Source organism: Bos javanicus, chromosome 23, assembly GCF_032452875.1.
Source record: "Bos javanicus breed banteng chromosome 23, ARS-OSU_banteng_1.0, whole genome shotgun sequence".
NCBI classification, from domain to species: domain Eukaryota; kingdom Metazoa; phylum Chordata; class Mammalia; order Artiodactyla; family Bovidae; genus Bos; species Bos javanicus.
Window position 1 is genome coordinate 16624635 of NC_083890.1, and position 18870 is coordinate 16643504.

At 54.3% G+C, this 18870-nt stretch overlaps 2 protein-coding genes across 4 annotated transcripts in view; one reads left to right on the forward strand and one right to left on the reverse strand.

Moving 5' to 3' along the window:
- Window positions 1-18870, reverse strand: part of PEX6 (peroxisomal biogenesis factor 6) — a 351627-nt gene that overhangs the window by 325748 nt on the left and 7009 nt on the right. Inside the window, exons 4-18 of one of the 3 annotated variants that reach the window (XR_009732827.1) lie at window positions 17327-17429; window positions 16921-17054; window positions 16179-16290; window positions 15359-15567; window positions 14591-14786; window positions 14336-14412; window positions 14062-14194; window positions 13775-13980; window positions 13576-13637; window positions 13264-13372; window positions 12853-12969; window positions 12659-12736; window positions 12370-12509; window positions 11729-12197; window positions 11570-11642 (exon numbers count right to left, since the gene is read on the reverse strand). Coding sequence is in view for 1 of the 3 variants with exons in the window: in XM_061398228.1 (XP_061254212.1) it covers window positions 12061-12197; window positions 12370-12509; window positions 12659-12736; window positions 12853-12969; window positions 13264-13372; window positions 13576-13637; window positions 13775-13980; window positions 14062-14194; window positions 14336-14412; window positions 14591-14786; window positions 15359-15567; window positions 16179-16290; window positions 16921-17054; window positions 17327-17429 (1813 nt within the window). In the remaining 2 variants the exon portion in view is untranslated. Of the gene's footprint in view, window positions 1-11569; window positions 12198-12369; window positions 12510-12658; window positions 12737-12852; window positions 12970-13263; window positions 13373-13575; window positions 13638-13774; window positions 13981-14061; window positions 14195-14335; window positions 14413-14590; window positions 14787-15358; window positions 15568-16178; window positions 16291-16920; window positions 17055-17326; window positions 17430-18870 lie in introns of those variants that run through there. The other 2 variants (XR_009732828.1, XM_061398228.1) reach the window with 2 other exon arrangements.
- On the forward strand, window positions 90-11475 carry GNMT (glycine N-methyltransferase). The gene is made up of 6 exons (XM_061398240.1): window positions 90-8260; window positions 9661-9788; window positions 10425-10541; window positions 10672-10814; window positions 10920-11041; window positions 11127-11475. The coding sequence occupies exons 1-6, from the start codon at window positions 8004-8006 to the stop codon at window positions 11296-11298; spliced, it is 939 nt and encodes a 312-aa protein (XP_061254224.1). The 5' UTR covers window positions 90-8003; the 3' UTR covers window positions 11299-11475.

An 18870-nucleotide genomic window follows, 5' to 3' on the forward strand; every position in this document is an offset into this window, starting at 1 on the left:
GTCCCCTTCAGCTCCTCAGAGGGGCCGGAGCCCCCCCTCACTCTTTCCTGCCCCCCTGCTCCCGCCTTGGGGGCTGAGGATGGGAGGCTGTTCCTGTAAACCTGCCTGCTGTGGGGAAAGCAGGTGCAGGGAGGGCCCTGGGGTGAGGGCTGGGCCTTGGGTATGGGGTGGGCATAGAGCTCCGGCCCTGCCCCTCAGCTGCCTGTGGTTTCCCTGAGCTGCTCAGGCCAGGAGAGCCGTCCTCACTCCTTCCCGGCCTCCCGCCTCCCCTCTCCCCCCGCAAGGCCTTCCCGTTGGTTGTGTAAAGTGTGCACGGTGACCCCACCAGCCCCAGCCCCCCCTCTCCATGTCCTGCCTCTTGGCTTCTGGCCTCTTGATCTTGACCCTTGTTCCCTGATGACCACACCTGACCACTCTGCATTCCCTAGCTCTTGTGCCAGGAACCCACAGGGGAGGACAGCCAAGCCCCCAACAACACTGGTTACACCGTGTTCTCTGGGAGCAGGGGACGAACAGCAAGGCTGGCCTCTGAGGAGAAGGGGTGGGAGGCACCTCCTGGGCTGTCCTGAGGGCAGAGATCGGTGGTGGCGTCAGAAGCGGTAGTGGTGACGGCTGCGGGTAGTCCGTGCTTTAACCCTACGGGTGCCCCAGACTCCAGCTTCTGGCAAACATGCTCTGGGTTCCCCTCCCAAGGGCTGGGGACAGCCAGGCCACAGAGAGTGGAGCAGACTGGAAGCTGCTGCTGCCCTGAGTCACAAAGCTTGGAGCAGGCCCCCAGAGGATGGTTCTTTGTGGCCTAATGCCCCCCTCACTGACTGCAGTGCGGAGACTATCCCCACGTTGGAGGGGCTGTGGGCCGAGAAGCCATTTGAGACTCTGGGCCCAGCCTGGACTCTGTTTTGAGCGTAGGAGATGACTGGGGAGGGGTCAGGCATTGGAACTCAGGGCTAGGGAACCATTTGCGGCCCCCTGGACTGTCTACAGTTTGGTGGCCAGTCTCTGACTCTCCCTTCCTGTCACTGTTCCACAGCTCTTCAGTGCTTGGCTTAATTCTGTCCCCAGAGCTTCGTTGTCCTGTGAATAGGTTGAGACAAAGACTAGGAGCCCAGTCCCAGGCCTAGGCCCGGACCGGAGGGAGGGCAGCATGGTGACTGCTCTGCTCTTTGACCTGCGGCTGCTGGAGGATGAGCGCCCTCACCCGCACCCCGCACCCTGCACCCCACCCCCTGGTCCCCACAAGGCCAGGCATGTTGCACACTTTAGCTCTCCACCCACCCACCCACTCTAGCAGGCAGCTTCTCCCTGGCCCAGCCTAGGAAAGAGCAAGATCCACTTCCCAGGTTTTCCTTTCCCTCTCCCCACCACACATACCAGCCTTTCTGAGCTTGACTACAGCCTCCCGCTTTCCCACACCCCTTCTCTCCATAAGGTGAGAGGTCTGGCTAAGCTCAAGTGAACCTGATCTCAGTCCCCTTAGTAGAAACCCAATCAGAATGGTGTCTTGTACCCTCACGTGGACCCGAGTCACTTGGATGCTTGTCAGCCAGACAGATGTCTGGGTGCTGCTCAGACTTGCCAGTCTGGGGATCTAGGAGTCGGCCTGGCTCTTAGGAGGAGGTCAGCTGGAACCCACTTCACCGGGAGAAATTTGGATGTTGTGTTAAGAGGGGCTGGGACCTCAATGAAGCCACACTGGAAGGAAGTCTTGTCCTCAGAAACGTGAATTGTCAGCACCTCAGAGAGGATGTGTCTCTGTTGAAGACTTTGATCATCCAGAACCTCAAAGGCTAATGGACTAGCCACAAGTCCAGTTTGTTCAAGTGCAGCGACAGTCAAGTCTCAGGGGTTGGGGCTCTGCAGGCTCGGAAGTGGCTGCATCAGGGCCCCTGTGTATCTGTTTGAAGGCACAGCTCCTAGGAGGCAGGCTCCTCTATTTCCAAGTCCCTGGGTGGTGGTTCCCTGCAACATGTTTTTGCACCTTAGCGGTGCTTTTCATACCTTTGACTCCCCTCTGTCAGACAGTTGTTTTAATAAAAAGTTTTGTTAGAATTAGACACTTGACCGCCAGAATTCTGCCAGAAAATGATAGACAAGCCCCTGAGGCTTGGAGTTTGACTGAAAACCCCTTAAATGCGGAAACCGTGCAGTTCACAGCTTGTCCACACGTCAGAGCAGCCCTAAATCACTTTAGTTCACAAGTACAAACAAAATTCCTCTTCTTACGCTTTGATCCTGAAAGAAAAGCACATTTTTTTTCCTGACAGATGCACAGTCCATGCCTAACTGGTTTAAAGAAGGACTCTGTGTACTAATCCTAGCGGCAGAGCCAGCAGAATCCCTCTTGACCATCCCCTGATGGCCTGGTTTGTGCTATTGAGGAATTTCACTGGAACAATAATAATATAGTAGCCACTGTTTTTTGAATGCATATTATCGTGGCAAGCACCGCTCTACATGCTTTTACATAATTAACTGATTTAATACAGCTGTGATCTACACAAGGCCATGAAGTTTTAAACACATTATTGAATAATAAAATACACAAAGTACGTATATCATAAATGTACAGTTCAATGAGTTTTTATGAACTGAATACCAAAATCAACCAGCATGAAGATCACAAAACACTATTACCACCAACCCCACACATTCTACAAAAAGAAAAGGGATTTTGGTCTACTTTGTTCACTGCTTGATCCCCAGTGATTAATACAGCCCCTGGCACAGGGTAGCTGCTTCCCCCCAGCTCCCTGCCACACTGCAGGGCTCATGGGATCTTAGTTCCTTCATGAGGGATTGAACCCAAGCCCTTGGCAGTGAAAGCTCAGAGTCCTAACCACTGGACCACTGGGGAATTCCCAGAGTATCTAAATATCTGATGAATGAGTGGAGCACAGAAAGGTCAAATAACTTGCCCAGACGGCACATTTAGGAAGTGAGCCAACCAGGTTGTGAACCCAGAAAGAATGGCTTCAGCGTCCTGTGGCTCAGCCTCTGACATAGAGCTTTGCAGCCACAGCTGGTTGGCTCGTCCACCCTCTTCCCCTTACCTGGCTCTCCAGAAGGCAGGCCGAAGACCAGGTGCTGTCCAGTAGTCTATTTATGTCTTCAGAGTTTAAAGCTGGACATGCAGTTAAAAGACTTGAATTAACCTTCAAGTCTTTTTCCCTGTTCAAAATTAACAGTTGTGTGTATAGCTTAAAGGCAGCTTGGGGGCTTCCCTGGTGGCTCAGTGGTAAAGAATCCCCCTGCATATACAGGGGAGACAGGTTGATTCCTAATCTGGGAAGATCCCACATGCTGTGGAGCAACTAAGCCTGTGCACCACAGCTATTGAGCCTGTGCTCTAGAGCTCAGGAGCCGCAACTACTGAGCCCTCGTAATATAACTGCTGAAGCCTGAGTCCCCTAGAGTCAGTGCTCCAGGACAAGAGAAACCACCGCAGTGAGAACCCCCTGCACTGCAATTGGAGAAAAGCCAGCAACGAAGACACAGTGCAGCCAAAAATAAATAAATATTTTTTTTTAAAGGCAGCTTGACCCTTACTGCTGCCTTTAAGGGCTGACTTCTTACAATTTCTTTAAAAGGAATCCAATTTTACTCATTCTTTCTTTAAAAGTGTATTCTCCACCTATTAAACTTCCACTAAAACGGTTGTGATTTTCTACTGGGAGATGTAGGGACACCTGGAGATGGGAGAAGTTGACCGGCTGCATTACCAGCTCCAGGGGTGGTAACATCTCCTAACATCATCACTCTTCTAAAGTAGAAAAGGTTCTCTGTCCGAAAAACAAACAAACAAAGCAAGACACTCAAAAGTCAGGTGTTAGTTTTTAAATTTATTTATTTGTTTTTGGCTGCATTGGGTCTTCGTTGCTGCATGCGGGCTTTCTCTAGTTGCAGGGCTCAGGCTTCTCACTGTGGTGGTTTCTCGTTTCAGAGCGTGGGCTCTAAGGTGTGTAGGTTTCAGTAGTTGTGGCTCACTGGCTTAGTTGCCCAGCAGCATGTGGACTATTCCTGGACCAGGGATCGAACCCATATCCCATGAATTGGCAGGCAGATTCTCAACCACTGGGCCACCAGAGAAGTCCCCAGGTGTTATTTTGTTAGAATTGCTGGCCAAAGTGGTCTTGGTATTTTATCATTCCTTTCATCAATATGTGACAGCATGTGCCAAGTCACCTGTTTCAGTGAGCAGTGTGTTACCAGGGCTCAAATGGTGTGTCATTTTTACATGAGAGAACAGCTCAGTGAATTCCCCGGTGGTCCATAGTTAGGACTCTGAGCTGTCACTGCCTAGGGCCCAGGTTCAATCCCTGGTTGGGGAACTGAGGTCCCACAAGCTGCAAAAAACTAAACAACAAAACAAACAAGCAAATAATAATAATAAAAAACCCAGATCAGTGAGGTCAATATATTCACAAGAGATTTTGCTGGAGGTTAGCACATTGATGAAATACTCATAGATGCACTAAGCTTAATAGTAATGTTAGTTAGTTCAGTTAGTTCAGTCACTCAGTCAAGTCCAACTCTTTGCGACCCCATGAATTGCAGCACACCAGGCCTCCCTGTCCATCACCAACTCCTGGAGTTCACCCAAACTCATGTGCATCGAGTCGGTGATGCCATCCAGCCATCTCATCCTCTGTCGTCCCCTTCTCCTCCTGCCCTCAATCCCTCCCAGCATGAGAGTCTTTTCCAATGAGTCAACTCTTCACATGAGGTGGCCAAAGTATTGGAGCTTCAGCTTTAGCATCAGTCCTTCCAAAGAGTGTAATAGTAATGTAGCCACCACCAATTAGTGCTACCACCCGCCCATATAGGGACCAATTTTACACTTACTTGATGGGACTTTATTAAAGCAGATTGAGTCGTACATCATATGTTGAAAAGGCTAAGAAAGGATCCACTGTGGTAAAAATCCATTAGCAGACTTCATGTGGGCATCACAGTGGTCAATCTGGGTAGTCAGCAGAGAAGATTTTTTTTCAGCAGCTTGAACTAGAGTTTGGAAATTGGCATCACTCCATTGAACAATGAATTTCTACCTGTTCTGAATCAAAACAAAGACATCCAGAATGTCTTCCATTTGTAGTTACTGTATATAATTCCAATCTTAAGATTTTAATGTGTCCTTAAATAGGTATAGTCATAGAGTTTGTTCCATTGCAGCCATATTCCCAACCTAGAATCTCTTTCTAAACATATACATTTGGGGAGGATTCCCAGGTGGCTCAGCGGTAAAGAATTCACCTGTCAATGCAGGAGCCTCAAGAGGCGCAGGTTTGATCCCTGGGTTAGGAAGATCTCTGGAGGAGGAAATGGCAACATACTCCAGTATTCTTGCCTGGAGAATCCCATTCTTATTTTCAGCCGAGTCAAACTATAAATTGATTTATATTATGACTTTCCCTTCCTCGGCCCAGGGCCTCAGATTTGGGTTATCTAAAATTTACAGTGACTAACCAAGTAAAATAAAAGGCAGTTTTGATATATTTCGGTGGGCAGAGAACATGGACAAATAATTTAGCAATGAAGGACTGCAATTACGTGGTACATTTTGGTAGTAATTAAAGAAGATTACAACAATTAGATACAATTTTCTACCCAGTGAGATATCCATGAGTAATATCTTCATGTAGAGAAGCGTTGAAACAAACATTTATTTTGGGTGACAGTATCAATTAATAGAAAAATTCCATTTGGAAAATGGTTCCATCATAACCATCTACATGTTCACTCTTTTGAAAAATTATGGGCGCATTTTAAATGTTCATAACATGGGGAGTGATTAAACAAGTCATAGCACATCCTCTCAGTGTAGCCAGAAATGATGCTCGAGGCCAAGTAATTTATGGTCAAGAGAAGAAAGTATGTTTTGACAGTTAAAAGTAAAAAGAAAGAAAAAAGGTCCATGAAATTTTATATGTACTCTGATCTTGACTTTTTTTTTAATGCCTCTGAATGAGAAAGAAATCAAATAATTACTAACTTCAGAACAAAAATCTTATCTTTGAAATGAAAAGTATATTTAGAAGCTATAATTTTTAATAAAAAAGAAACTCTATATTTTTTAAAAATCCAAATTTACTATCAGCATTCATATTATTTTTTAAAAAATCCTATTATAAACTCCCCAGTACAATGTCTTTCTAAGCATGTGGCCAAAGATCCATCTGTAGCATGGTGTGAGCACAAGATTCCACTACCTTCGGGTGGGCAGGCCCATTTGAGGTCCTTTGTGAGCTAATATTTTCTATTGAAAGATAAGAATGATTACATATCTTTGGGGTTCCTCCAGCTCCAGGATTCTATAGATGGTAAAAGTGGGAGGGGAGTGGAGGATCCTTTGTTCTAAATTCCGTATCTTAGCTCTTTATTTCCTTGCTGTGTGTTGGCTGCTCTCTAGTTGCGGTGTGTGAGCTTCTCATTGTGGCAGCCTCCCTTACTGCGGAGCACAGGCTCTAGGTAAGTGGGCTCAGTAGTTATGGCTGAAGGAGGAAACAGAACAGGCTCTATCTTGAAAGCAGGACTCCATCTTGGGCCGGACTGTGGACTTTGAGCTATATGCCCAGTATCTATGGAAATGACGTACCAACTGAAAAACCAGGCCCCCAGAAGGAGGACCCCCAGGGCTCTCCATCGCCTAAAAGAATACCCAAATTATCTGTGTAACAGAACAGAATCATACATTCTATTATGCTTATTGGGGTATGACCACAAGCCTATTGATAATTGTCCACTGTTAACTACCTAGGCTTAAGGCTTATGAATCATGGGTTAACTTTGATTGTATCTTTCTTTTTCCTTTGTTCAGACTAGTTTCAGGGAATTTTGGGGAGGTGGGTTTGGGCACATACGCTTAGGGTATATAAGGTTTTCACAAAAACTGGTCGGGGTCCTTGGCTAAGAGGAGATTCTGCCTTGGCCTCGATGGTGTAATAAACTGCATTCTACTATCTGCATTGTCCTTCTGAGTGAGTTTGTTTCCCGGAATGCGAAACAGGTAGCTACAACATGGCCCAGGGGCTTAGTTGCCCTGAGGCATTGTGGGGTCTTCCCAGATCAGAGATTGAACCAGTGTCCCTTGCATTGCAAGGTGGATTCTTAATCTTTAGGGTTAGAAGCCCCACCCTGGCTCTTTCTGAAGCCAGAAGAACAAAGACAGGTAGGGAAGGCTGTTCTTGGTGTCTTGGGGTTCCCTGGGTAGCATCATTTTTCTGGGCACCATCCATCTCAGTGCAGGGTCTTGTCCCAGGAAGAGACCTTCTGCTTTGGGAAGGAAGGGTGGATGTACACTAATCAAGGCAAAAGACCAATTTATGAAATGATAATGAACAATGTGATAGCAAGAGCACTGGACACGCCCAGCCCTGACCCTGGACTTCCCACTCTGTGGGCACCTCCGTGGAAAGTAGTTGGGTCTTGAGAAGGGCGCGTGATTGGAGAGGAATTTGAACCAAACTGCATCTGAGGCATTTAGAAAAGGCTTGATGCCTCACCTACAGGATAGAGGAGCACCTGGCCCCAGCTGGGTGGAATTGAGCCAGAACCGCTCCTGGACTTGAATGGCCGAGCCAGCATTATCCCCCTTCCTTCCTTCCCTAGCTGACTAGGCCCTCCTTCAGCTGGACCGTCCTTCTTTAGATATGCTAATACCTTTCCACCCCTGCTACGAACGGTTCAGCCCTGGGCGCTCATCTCTGCGGACTCAAGTTTCTTTCCAGCCTGGGGCGGGGGTGGAGCGGGCCTTCTCACTGCTGCCTTTCTCCTGCCCCGCTTCCCCGGCCCTCCAGCGACCTGGGGCCTTGGGAGGGTCCTTTCCCGCCGAGGGATGGTCCGGAGGGCCGGATCCTCAGGCAGGCGGGTAGGGCTAGTCCAGGATTGCCAGGCCGCGCCCTCCCGGCGCCCCCGGGCCGGGAGCCCGGCAGGGGCGTGTCCGTGCGCTCACCTGCCATTGGGCAGGTGGGGCGGCCGGCGCTCTGGCAGGGGCCGCATTATAAATGCGGAGCCGGAGCCGGTGGCCGCGGCGGCAGGGCCAGGCGCGTCGCAGGATGGTGGACAGCGTGTACCGGACCCGCTCCCTGGGGGTGGCGGCTGAAGGGCTCCCGGATCAGTACGCGGACGGAGAGGCGGCCCGCGTGTGGCAGCTCTACATCGGGGACACCAGCAGCCGCACAGCGGAGTACAAGGCCTGGCTGCTCGCGCTGCTGCGCCAGCACGGCTGCCAGCGGGTGCTCGACGTGGCCTGCGGCACCGGGTGAGCCCGGGCGGGGCCCCGGGGACCGCAGTGAGCGCGAGCGGGGGCGGGGAGGAGGCCCGGGTGAGCGGGAACCCGGGGCACCGAGCGGATGGGGTAGGCTTGGCTCGGGCAGCCGGGCTGCAGGATCACAGGCGGGCACGTCGGGGCAGCCTCCTCCGCCGACCCGGGAGCCGAGGCTGGGGCGCGACGCCAGGGCGGGGAATGTGTGTTTGCCCAGGCAGAACGGGGCCGAGGAGACCCAGGATGAGAGCGAGGGTGTGGGCACAGCGGATGGGGAGGGCGGGTTCGCCAGGGCGGCGGCCCAAGGACCGGGTTTTGGGGCTAGCCTCACATAAGGTCGAATCCCGCTCCAGCGGCAGCGTTCACACTTAACACTTGTTCATCGTGATGTGCCTCTGCCAAAGCCTTGTGCCAGGTATTTCTGACACATCAGTTTTTAAAATCCTTTCAAAACCTCATAAGTGTGTGTGTGTGTATGTGTGTTCGTTGCTCAGTCGTGCCCGACTCTTTGCGACCCCATGGACTGCAGCCCACCAGGCTCCTCTGTCCATGAGATTTTCCAGGCCAAGGATACTGGAGTGGGTTGCCATTTCCTTCTCCAGGGGATCTTCCCAACCCTGGGCCTGAACCCGGGTCTCCTGCACTGCAGGCAGATTCTTTACCGACTGAGCTACAAGAGTAGTGATAGCTATTTATGGTTGCAGAAATTTGGCCTCAGAGAGGTAAAGGTGGAATGAAGACGTGGACCCCGGTTGGTTAAGGTCTGGCTTGTGCTCTGAACCACCATCTGGCAGTTCCCTGGTGGCTTAGTGGTTAGGATTCTAAGGTTTCACTGTCCAGGGCCCCGGGGTTCAATAGCTGGTGGGAGAACTGAGATCCTGCGAGCCTCACGGGACTGCCAAAAACAAAAAGAAAAAAATCCACTATGCTACACTATCTCCTGTGCTCAAGTTACTTAACTTGCAGGAGCTTCAGTTTGCCCCACCTCTCAAATAGGGATAACACAACCTACCTTACTGGATTGCCGTGAGTTTTAATTACTTATTTTTGCTGTACCGAGTCTTCATTTTGGGGCACAGACTTCTCTTGCTGCAGTATGTGGGATCTTAGTTTCCCTACCAGGGATCCAACCTGGGCCCCCTGCATTGGGACTGCAGAGTCTTAGCCACAGAATCACCAGGGAAGTCCCTGGATTGCCATAAGGATTAACACCCATTTGTACAATACCTGACTTGGTGCCAGGTCACTTGAGGTTAGCGGAGAGAGCCTGGGGACAGGAAACAGGGGTGGACTCTGAAGAGTGGAGGAGACAGGAGTGTTCAGCGCAGGGCCTCCTCTTTGCCTCTCTAGGCCTCCCTGACTGCCCCTCTCTGACTGTCATTCCTGGTCCTGCCCAGGGTGGACTCCATCATGCTGGTGGAAGAGGGCTTCAACGTGACAAGCGTGGATGCCAGTGACAAGATGCTGAAGTATGCTCTCAAGGAGCGCTGGAACCGGAGGCACGACCCTGCCTTTGACAAGTGGGGTACGTGGGTCTGGCCAGGTGCCCTCAGTTCTCTCTACCCTGGGCTCCTTTATCAATTGTGGTGGGGAGCTGTTTTCCTCAAAGGAGGAAATCACTGTCATTTCCCTGAAAAGGGAGGCTTACACACCAGAATGAGGTACTGAGAATGAGCGGCTAGTTTTAATTATTTTTATAGTGTCCTGTGAAAGTCGCTCAGTTTGTGTTCGACTGTTTGCGACCCCATGGACTATACAGTCCATGGAATTCTCCAGGCCAGAATACTGGAGTGGGTAGCCATTCCCTTCTCCAGGGGATCTTCCCAACCCTGGGATCGAACCCAGGTCTCCCACATTGCTGGCAGATTTTTTTACCAACTGAGCCACCAGGGAAGCCCATCTTGGACAGTGGGCTTGTTCTGGACCGTGGGCAGTGTCCTGTCCCCCCAAATAAAAACCCATAAGCACAGAGCCCTCCTTCCCAACCATGGTTTCCTCCTCCCTGGGCCCCTCGTTCCCTTCACCCTCCACGTCCATAATGATCCCCTTCCCTGACTGGATGGGGAGTCCCTTTGTGTGTCTTCAAGGGGAAACTGAGGCAGGACTGCCCTTGGTGGAGGTGGGTGCCACCCTGATCCCACTTCCCCTCCCTGGCCCCCAGTCATTGAAGAAGCTAACTGGATGACTCTGGACAAAGACGTGCCCCAACCACCAGGGGGTGGCTTCGATGCTGTCATCTGCCTTGGAAACAGTTTTGCCCACTTGCCAGACTGCAAAGGTGAGAGAGGGTGTAGCCTGGGGAGTGGAACCTGCTTTGAACTATACCCTTTCCAGAGTAGAAAGACAGGAGGGAGACTGGCGCTGGGGGCCCTGAGCAGACGCAGCCTCTCTGTCCCCGCCTGGTTCAGGAGACCAGAGTGAGCACCAGCTGGCCCTGAGGAACATCGCAAGCATGGTGCGGTCGGGGGGTGTGCTGGTCATTGATCATCGCAACTACGACCACATCCTCCGCACGGGGTGTGCACCCCCAGGAAAAAACATCTACTATAAGGTGGGGCCCCCTGGGGAGGGCAGGCCCAGGGCAGGAGGTGTGGTCCCAGGGTCCTGGCCTCACGGTAGTTGCAGAGGTTGACACAGCTGGCAACACTGCCTGCAGAGTGACCTGACCAAGGACGTCACGACGTCAGTGCTGACCGTGAACAACAAGGCCCACATGGTGACCCTGGATTACACGCTGCAGGTGCCGGGGACTGGCCAGAGCGGCTCTCCTGGCTTGAGGTACTGACTTGGCGAGGTGGCGGGGTGGGGGCGGGGGGGTGCCAAGACCACCAGTCCTCACGGCGGGTCCGGGGCTCTGTTGCAGTAAGTTCCGGCTCTCCTACTACCCTCACTGCCTGGCATCCTTTACGGAGTTGCTTCGAACAGCTTTTGGGGGCAAGTGCCAGCACACCGTCCTGGGTGACTTCAAACCTTACAAGCCGGGCCAGGCCTACGTTCCCTGCTATTTCATCCACGTGCTCAAGAAGACGGCCTGAGCGAGGCCTCGGCTCCCACCCTCTGCCCCGGCGCTGCCAGGCTCCGTCTGGGGAGGAGGGGACCGGTGGCTCCACAGTGCGGCCCCTACAGTGCGGATCCTGGGGGTGTGGGGAGGGGCAGACTTCCGCTGCGCTCAGGAGGACGGAAGGCTTAACAATACAGTCTGTGCCTTTTCAGGTCCTGTTCCCCTGTGTTCATGTCAGAAGGATGAGGCTCTCGGGGGTTGCGCCTCCACAGCCTTGCGCGTCCCCACACCGACCGCAACTCCAGCAGGGGGCAGCATACACTTTATTTTCAGACCCACATGGGGCTTCCCTGGTGGCTCAGATGGAGAAGAATCCGCCTACAATGCGGGAGATTTGGGTTTTGATACCTGGGTTGGGAAGATCCCCTGGAGAAAGGAACGGCTACCCACTCCAGTATTCTTACCTGGAGAATTCCATGGACAGAGAAGCCCCGCAGGCTACAGTCCATGGGGTCGCAAAGAGTCGGACACAACTGAGTGACTTCCACGCTTCCCACCGGGGCTTACCTCAGGACCAGACTGCTCCTCCTGAGCAGAGGGGCCTGAGGGTTGGAGACGGCCTGGAAGGCAGTCAGGTCCAAAGAGGGTGTGTCCTGAGCTCTCCTGGGGCTCCTGATGGCACTTAGCACCAGGGGGTCGCCCGGAGGTAGGCAGCATTCAGGTGGGCGGGCGTTGGCTTTTGGTCTCCTAGATCTCCGTGAGCCCCTGTGGGCAGGTCCCAGGCTGCAGGGGGCTCCTAGCAGGCGGCAAACTTGCGTTGGATGCGCTTGTACCGGAGCAACTCCTGCTCGCTGACCGAGGGCTGCAGCCGGGCCGCGGCCTGCAGCAGGTCCTCCATGGTGAGCAGCAGGGCCGAGCTCCCGGGCTCCAGGCCTAGGGGTGACAAGAGGAGGCTGTGGCCTCTGCCTGAGCAGGGGAGCGCCCCGGGTAGGCACCTTCTTGCCTAGAGTCTCCCAGGGGGTCAAGAGACCCTCCTCTGAAATCCAGAACCAGGCCTGGTGCCCACTAGTTTCTGGTAGACCTCTGGGCCTGGGGAGCGGCGCACCTTCCTCCAGGTCCCGAACTCGGCGTTTGAGGGCAGCCGTCATGGCGTCGGAGCACAGGGAGTAGAGGTCCGCGCCCGTCAGCTGGGGCGGGCAGTGGTCTAGGACGTCCACCAGGCTCACAGAGGGCTCCAGCCTGAACCTGTTGTAGGTACACAGGAAAGAGTCTTACTAGCTTCCCTGACTCCACTGGAAGGCATCCCTGACCAGCTTATTGTGGACTTGGCACTCATCTCCCAACCATCCCAAGGCCCAAGCCCCTGGGGGGACCCTCCCTCTAATGGGGCATACTTGCGTGTGATGGCACTCAGAACACGGAGCTGGGAGGCGCGGTCCTCATTCACTCCCACAAACACCAGCTTGTCAAACCTTTAGGGAGATAGGTGGGTGTCAAGGAGCCCAGCATGAGGGTGGAGAGGCACAGATAGGGTTCAAGGGGCAAGTCCAGAGGGGCCTGGTGGAGGTGAGAGGGATGGGGCACACACCTGCCGGGCCTCAGGAGGGCAGGGTCCAGCAGGTCTGGTCTGTTGGTGGCTCCGATCACAAACACATCCTGGGTGCTGTGAAGCCCATCCAGCTCAGCCAGGAGCTGAGACACCACCCTGCGAAGGAGGGAGTGGAAACGAGAGTGTGCGCGGTGCATCCTCACCCTCTCACCTCCATGGGGTGCCTCTGCAGGCTGTCTCCACAGGGCCCCTGGCTGGTCGTGCCCTGTGGACCCTCCCACCCTGGCTCCCGTCTCCTCAAAGCCTCACACCCAATTCCACGGCCCCTTTTAGCTTCTGCTACGGGATCGCAGAACCAGAAGGGCAGGAACCCTTTGGGCGGCCAAGACTGGTACAACCTGTCTCATACCCCTCCGTCTTGGACCCCAGAATCCTGGCTCAGACCCCCACCTGTCCATCACACCTCCAGAGTCTCCACTTCGCCCCCGGTTTGGGGCCAAGGAGTCCAGTTCATCAAAGAAGATGATGCAGGGAGCTGCGGCCCTGGCCCGCGCAAACACTGAGGAGAGAGGGGCCCATAGGACGGAGAAGCCCGGTTGGGTGGGGGTTAGATATCAGGAGATGGGGAGGGCAACCCAGGTTGGCAGCTGATCACTAGCACTTCAGGTAAAGGCCCCTCCAGGCAGGAACCTGACCTGGAGAGGAAGACTAGAGGCGACGGCCAGCAGCCTGAGGGCTCTCCCTCCGCCCCCACTCACTCACCTTCCCGTACATTCTCCTCGCTTTGGCCCACGTACATGTTGATGAGCTCGGGCCCTTTCACGCTGAGGGAGGTGATAGGAGAGGGTGAGACTCCTTAAGATGCAGAAACACACAACTGACCTCCTGGCCACCCGCTTCTGCTGCCCAGCCAGCCACAGCCCCCAGTCCACCTGCCCTCCTGGCTGGGCCCAGTCACCACCTGAGGAAGGTGAGGCTGCACTCCGTGGCCACTGCCTTGGCCAGGAGGGTCTTGCCCGTGCCAGGGGGCCCGTGGAGCAGAAGGCCAGAGCGCCTCAGGCCCAGGCTGAGCAGCTCAGGGTGCTCCAGAGGAAGCTGAATCGTCTCCAGAATCTCCTTCTTCACCTCCTGCAGCCCGCCCACGTCGTGCCAGGACACCGAGGGGATCTAGGAGGCGGGAAGGGTGTGGCTGGGCACCGGCTGGTGGAGGGTGCTCGGGTCCCACCCCCATGGGCCTCGAGTGTCTACCCTGGGGGCTCCGATGGCTTGCGAGTGAGTGGTCTGCAGCTGCTCCAGTGCCTGCCCAAAGTCCTCAGCCAGGAGAGGGAAGCCCGCAGCACACAGCTCCCCCTCATCCTCCTCACTCAAGCCGCCAGCCCAGCTGCAAAGAGAAACCCAGGGAGGCCTGTGGAGGACCAGCCCTGAAGCCTCCTTCCCACTGGGGCCCTCACCTTTCTCCCTTCCTCTCCAGCCCCTGCCCACCCAGACTGCCTCTTGCCCCTCCCAGGCCCAGCTTCCTCACCCTGAGTTCTTGATCCTGGTGCAGGCTGCCCGGCTGCTGTGGGTCAAAAGGGCGAAGAGGTCCCCCACCACAAAGCCCTGGGGAAGCACAGGAGAGGATGTGTGAGCAGGCACAGCAGGCAGCCCCCGTGCGGGGAGGGAGGGGCAGTACCCTGGCTGGTGCACGGGCCCAGCACTGAGGCCTCGGGTTCTCCACCCTCACTGACTGCCTCCCACCAGAGCGTGCGAGGAGGCCGGCACCCTGCCGGGCACTCACCGCACAACGCCGCGCCAGCTGCACCAGGTTCACCTCTTGGCCCAGGGGGAGGTGGGCAGTGAGAGCCCGGAGGACGCTGAGCCGCTGCGCCTCTGCCAGCACGGGCACCTCCAGCTCGTGAGGAAATGCTGTCTGCACATCTGCAGGCAGGTCCTGGGCCCGGCTGGTCGTGGCCACGACCATCAGGGGAGGGCAGCTGTGGACAGGGAGTGGGTACTGAGGGCGGGAAGGTGGCCAGCAGCCTCTGAGTGCAGCCTCATCTTGAGGCTGGTGCAGGAGGGTGGCTGCAGGGCAGGGATGAGAGAGGGAGATGGGAGCCCCAAAGCTTCCCAGATGGGGCATCCCCCCACACACAGGGAGCTCAATGAGGGCAGAGGCCGTGCTTTAGCATTCCCCAAGAAACAGCCCATGGCTCAGTCAGTTAAGAATCTGCCTACAATGCAAGAGACCCGGGTGCAATCCCTGGGTTGAGAAGATCCCCTGGAGAAGGGAACGGCAACCCATTCCAGTATTCTTGCCTGGGAAATCCCATAGACAGAGAAGCCTGGTGGGCTACAGTCTATGGGGTCGCAGAGTTGGACACGACTGAGTGACTAAGCACAAAAAGAAACAGCAGGGTCCGCACCCTCCTCCCTGTGGGCACGCCCACCTCCTCAGCTCAGGCAGGGCTGCCTGGAGAGTAGCCAGGTGGGATGTCTGAAAGCCACTGACAGGGTCGGGGAGAGAAGGCTGGCCCCACTACTTTCCCCGCTCAGTGCTGGATGCTACCTGGCGAGTGGGTCTTCATCCAGGAGGAGGTGCCGCAGCGTGGCCACCACCCGGGCGTCCTCACCCAGTCCATCACGGTCCCGGCCCAGCAGGTCCACAGCTGTCAGCAAAAGAACCACAGGCCGGCAGCGCCGGGCCCGGGAGAAAGCAGCCTGCAGCTTTGTCTCCACAGCGCCGCTACTGTCTGCACAGAGGCTGGAGCAGGGCACCTGGGGAGGGGGTCCCGACGGGCCTGTGAGTAAGGGAAGGGGCAGGCACGACCAGGGCAGGAGAAGGGGGGAGGGCTCAGAAGGGGCAAGCCATCTTTTTGGAGGGTGGGGATGGGGGAGGAAGGCAACACTGGCCAAGCCCTAACTCTTCTTTTCCCTAACCACATTCCCTGGACTGCCCACCGAAACCTTGGCAGTATCCTCTTTTTAATTAATTTTACTTTTGGCTGCACTGGACCTTCCTTGCTGTGCATGGGCTTTCTTTGCAGTGAGTGGGGGCTACTCATTGCGGTGGCTTCTCTTGGCACGGGCTCTAGGGCACGTGGGTTTAGGTGGTTGTGGTGCACGGGCCTAGTTGCTCTGCAGCACGTGGGATCTTCCTGGATCGGGGATCAAACCTGTGTCCCCTTCATTGGCAGACAGATTCGTAACCACTGGACCACCAAGGAAGTCCTGGAGTGTGCTCCTTCTTGAGAGCATCTCTCGGTAGCTCAGCATCACGGGACTATGCCTGATCCACTGGCCCAGTGGGCCCCGTGGTCAGAGAGGAGAGGGAGAATCTGGGCTGCAGAGGAGATGGAGTTGGGGGTCTACTCTCCAGGGACCCTCACCTTCAATAAGTGGAGCCCAAGGCGGCTGCAGGCTGCGGCGACTGCGGTGGTCTTCCCACTGCCCGGGGGGCCCCGTAGAAGGACACTGCCAGTCCCTGTCAGCAGGGCACCCCTGCAACCAGAGAACAGACATTTGCTTCCTCTATTTTGCCCAGAAGGGAGTCCCCAGTGACACAGGCCCCCTCAGATCCAGAAAGCAGACACTCTCCTTGATGCACCCCTCCCCGCCAGGGCCGTCACCACTTGGTGAGGCCATATTTCCCATACCATCAGTGGAATTCTGGCAGGGGCCTGGGACATATCCAGGGGATTAACTTCTTTTTGTCATCAGTGAAACCTTGGCTGTTCTGTCTGGTCTGGATTGTATGGAGGGAATTAGGAAGGGGTCTGTGGCTACACATGGGCCAGCGGTATGAGGACCTTGTCTTTCAGGGCCCAGGTGGTAAAAATCGGGATGACTAGTGGGCTCTCCAAGGGAAGGGCAGCCTCAGAGACAAATGACCCTGGGGGAGAGTCTCCCTCCACAGCTGACCTTGGAGGGCAGAGGTTACTCCCAAAAAGAAGCCTGGGAATTTGCTTATGGACAGGACATGGGCTAGGGGCCTGGGCCTGATGGTTGGAGGGAGGCCCACCCAATCCCACCACGGCCAGGGCATCAGGTACTGCTTGTCTGGCCTGCTGCTCCTCCGGGGATGCTCCGGGCAGCCTTCTCTCACACCGAGGCTGCAGCATCCTCACTCACCCTGGCTGGAGGCGAGGCTTCAGGGCAGTACAGAGCTCGGTCACCAAGGCCTCCAGGCCTGGAGGAGACAAGCTGCTCCAGGGAGTGGAGTCCCCTGAAGGAAGCCGTGGAACCAGGCTCAGGGTAGAACCCACCTGTGAAAGGTGGGAGGAAGCTTTAGTTTCTAGAAGTTGTTTTTAATTTACTTTATTGAAGTATTTAATTTATTGATTTACAATGTGGTGTTACTTTCCACCATACGGCATAGTGATTCAGTTAAACACGTATATAAAAGTCTGCATCTACTAATCCCGAACTCCCACTCCATGCCTTCCCCAACTCCTTCCCCCTTGGCAGCCACCAGTCTGTTCTACAAAAATTCTTTCTGCTCCTTTCCCCAGGTCAATCCCCACCGCCAGGGCCTCACCAAGTACAAGGAGGTATGGGCGGAGTCGGCTAAGTAGGCTCTGGCTTGCCCGTCTGGAGCCTCCCCAACTGTTCTCTTCACTTTAAAAAACATCTCTTGCCACCTGTAGGGAGAGAGGCCCAATGAACCCCAGATCCAGAGCCCACATCCAATCCTTCTTAAGGGCAACGCGCTGTCTCAGTCAGAGGTCCGCTGCGGGACAAATGGAACAGCAGTACAAAGAAATGCCCCCAGATGTGGCGGAGGTGGGCAGGAAGCGGGGGACGTGGTGGTAAAGGAAAGCAGGTGGTCTTCCTTACCTCTCTGACGGGATCATACACGTTTTAAGAGCAGGAGCTGTGCCTGTCCTTGGCACCCCTCATACCAACATCACCTTAGGGTATGTTTCTCCTGCCTACTCACTCCGATGGAAGCCACTGCCACACCAAGCAGTGACCATCTGCTCGTTTTCACTGGCTTGAGAACACAGACTCTCCCTCAAATATGCACCCACCAAAAAAAAAATGTACCCACCAAGGCCACCTAAAACCTCGAAAGAAAGAGTCCTTCAGCTCTTAGTCACCCATAAGATATAATCGCAAGCAGATTCCTTCATAATGACATTCAGCGATTAATGTTTCTCTGTTTTGGCTGTACATTAGAATTATCTGTGAAACTTAAAAAAAAAACAAAAAACCAACATCTCTCACATACTGTGATTCCATTCAGTAGAGGAGTGGTTGCCAGAAGCTGAGGGAAGGAGGGAACGGGGAGTGACTGCTGGCAGGTGGGGGTTTTTTTCTGGGCTGAGGAAAATGTTTTGGAATTAGTGATGTTGATGGCACAACCTTGTGAATATACTAAAAGCCACTGAATTATATACTTTAAAAGTGTGAATTTTATGGTATGTGAATTATATCTGAATTTTACAATTAACATTTTCCTTCCTTTGGGAAAAATAAAATAAAAAGACTGCAGAGGCTCTAGCCTAACCCTGATTCTGCTCTAATAGGTCTGGGGTAGGGCTCAGGCATTTTTATTTTTCAAAAGCTCCCAGCCATAACCAGGGCTGTGCAGTCACTGGCTAGTGTTAGAGTGAGTTAGGCTTACTCAGCCTACCAGCGGGGTGAGGGTTGCTGCTGCTGCTGCTGCTGCTAAGTCGCTTTCAGTCGTGTCCGACTCTGTGCGACCCCATAGACAGAAGCCTACCGGGCTCCCCCGTCCCTGGGATTCTCCAGGCAAGAACACTGGAGTGGGTTGCCATTTCCTTCTCCAATGCATGAAAGTGAAAAGTGAAAGGGAAGTCTCTCAGTTGTGTCCAACTCTTCGCGACCCCATGGACTACAGCCTACCAGGCTCCTCCATCCATGGGATTTTGCAGGCAAGAGTACTGGAGTCGGGTGCCATTGCTTTCTCGGGGCGAGGGTAGCAGACAGCAATTACTAGTCCAGTTTTCCAGATACAGAGAGGAACTACTGCTGTCTGTAATCCTCAGGCAGCACAGCAATGGCAGAGCCCGGGCCTCTTTCAGGTCTACCTGGGGTACAAATTCCTTTGCTTAGTAT

Coding starts and splice junctions, on each gene's coding strand:
- GNMT (XM_061398240.1), top strand. CDS start 8,004: ATGCGGAGCCGGAGCCGGTGGCCGCGGCGGCAGGGCCAGGCGCGTCGC. Junction 8,261..9,660: donor GACGTGGCCTGCGGCACCGG/GTGAGCCCGGGC, acceptor GGTCCTGCCCAG/GGTGGACTCCATCATGCTGG. Junction 10,542..10,671: donor CCACTTGCCAGACTGCAAAG/GTGAGAGAGGGT, acceptor CGCCTGGTTCAG/GAGACCAGAGTGAGCACCAG.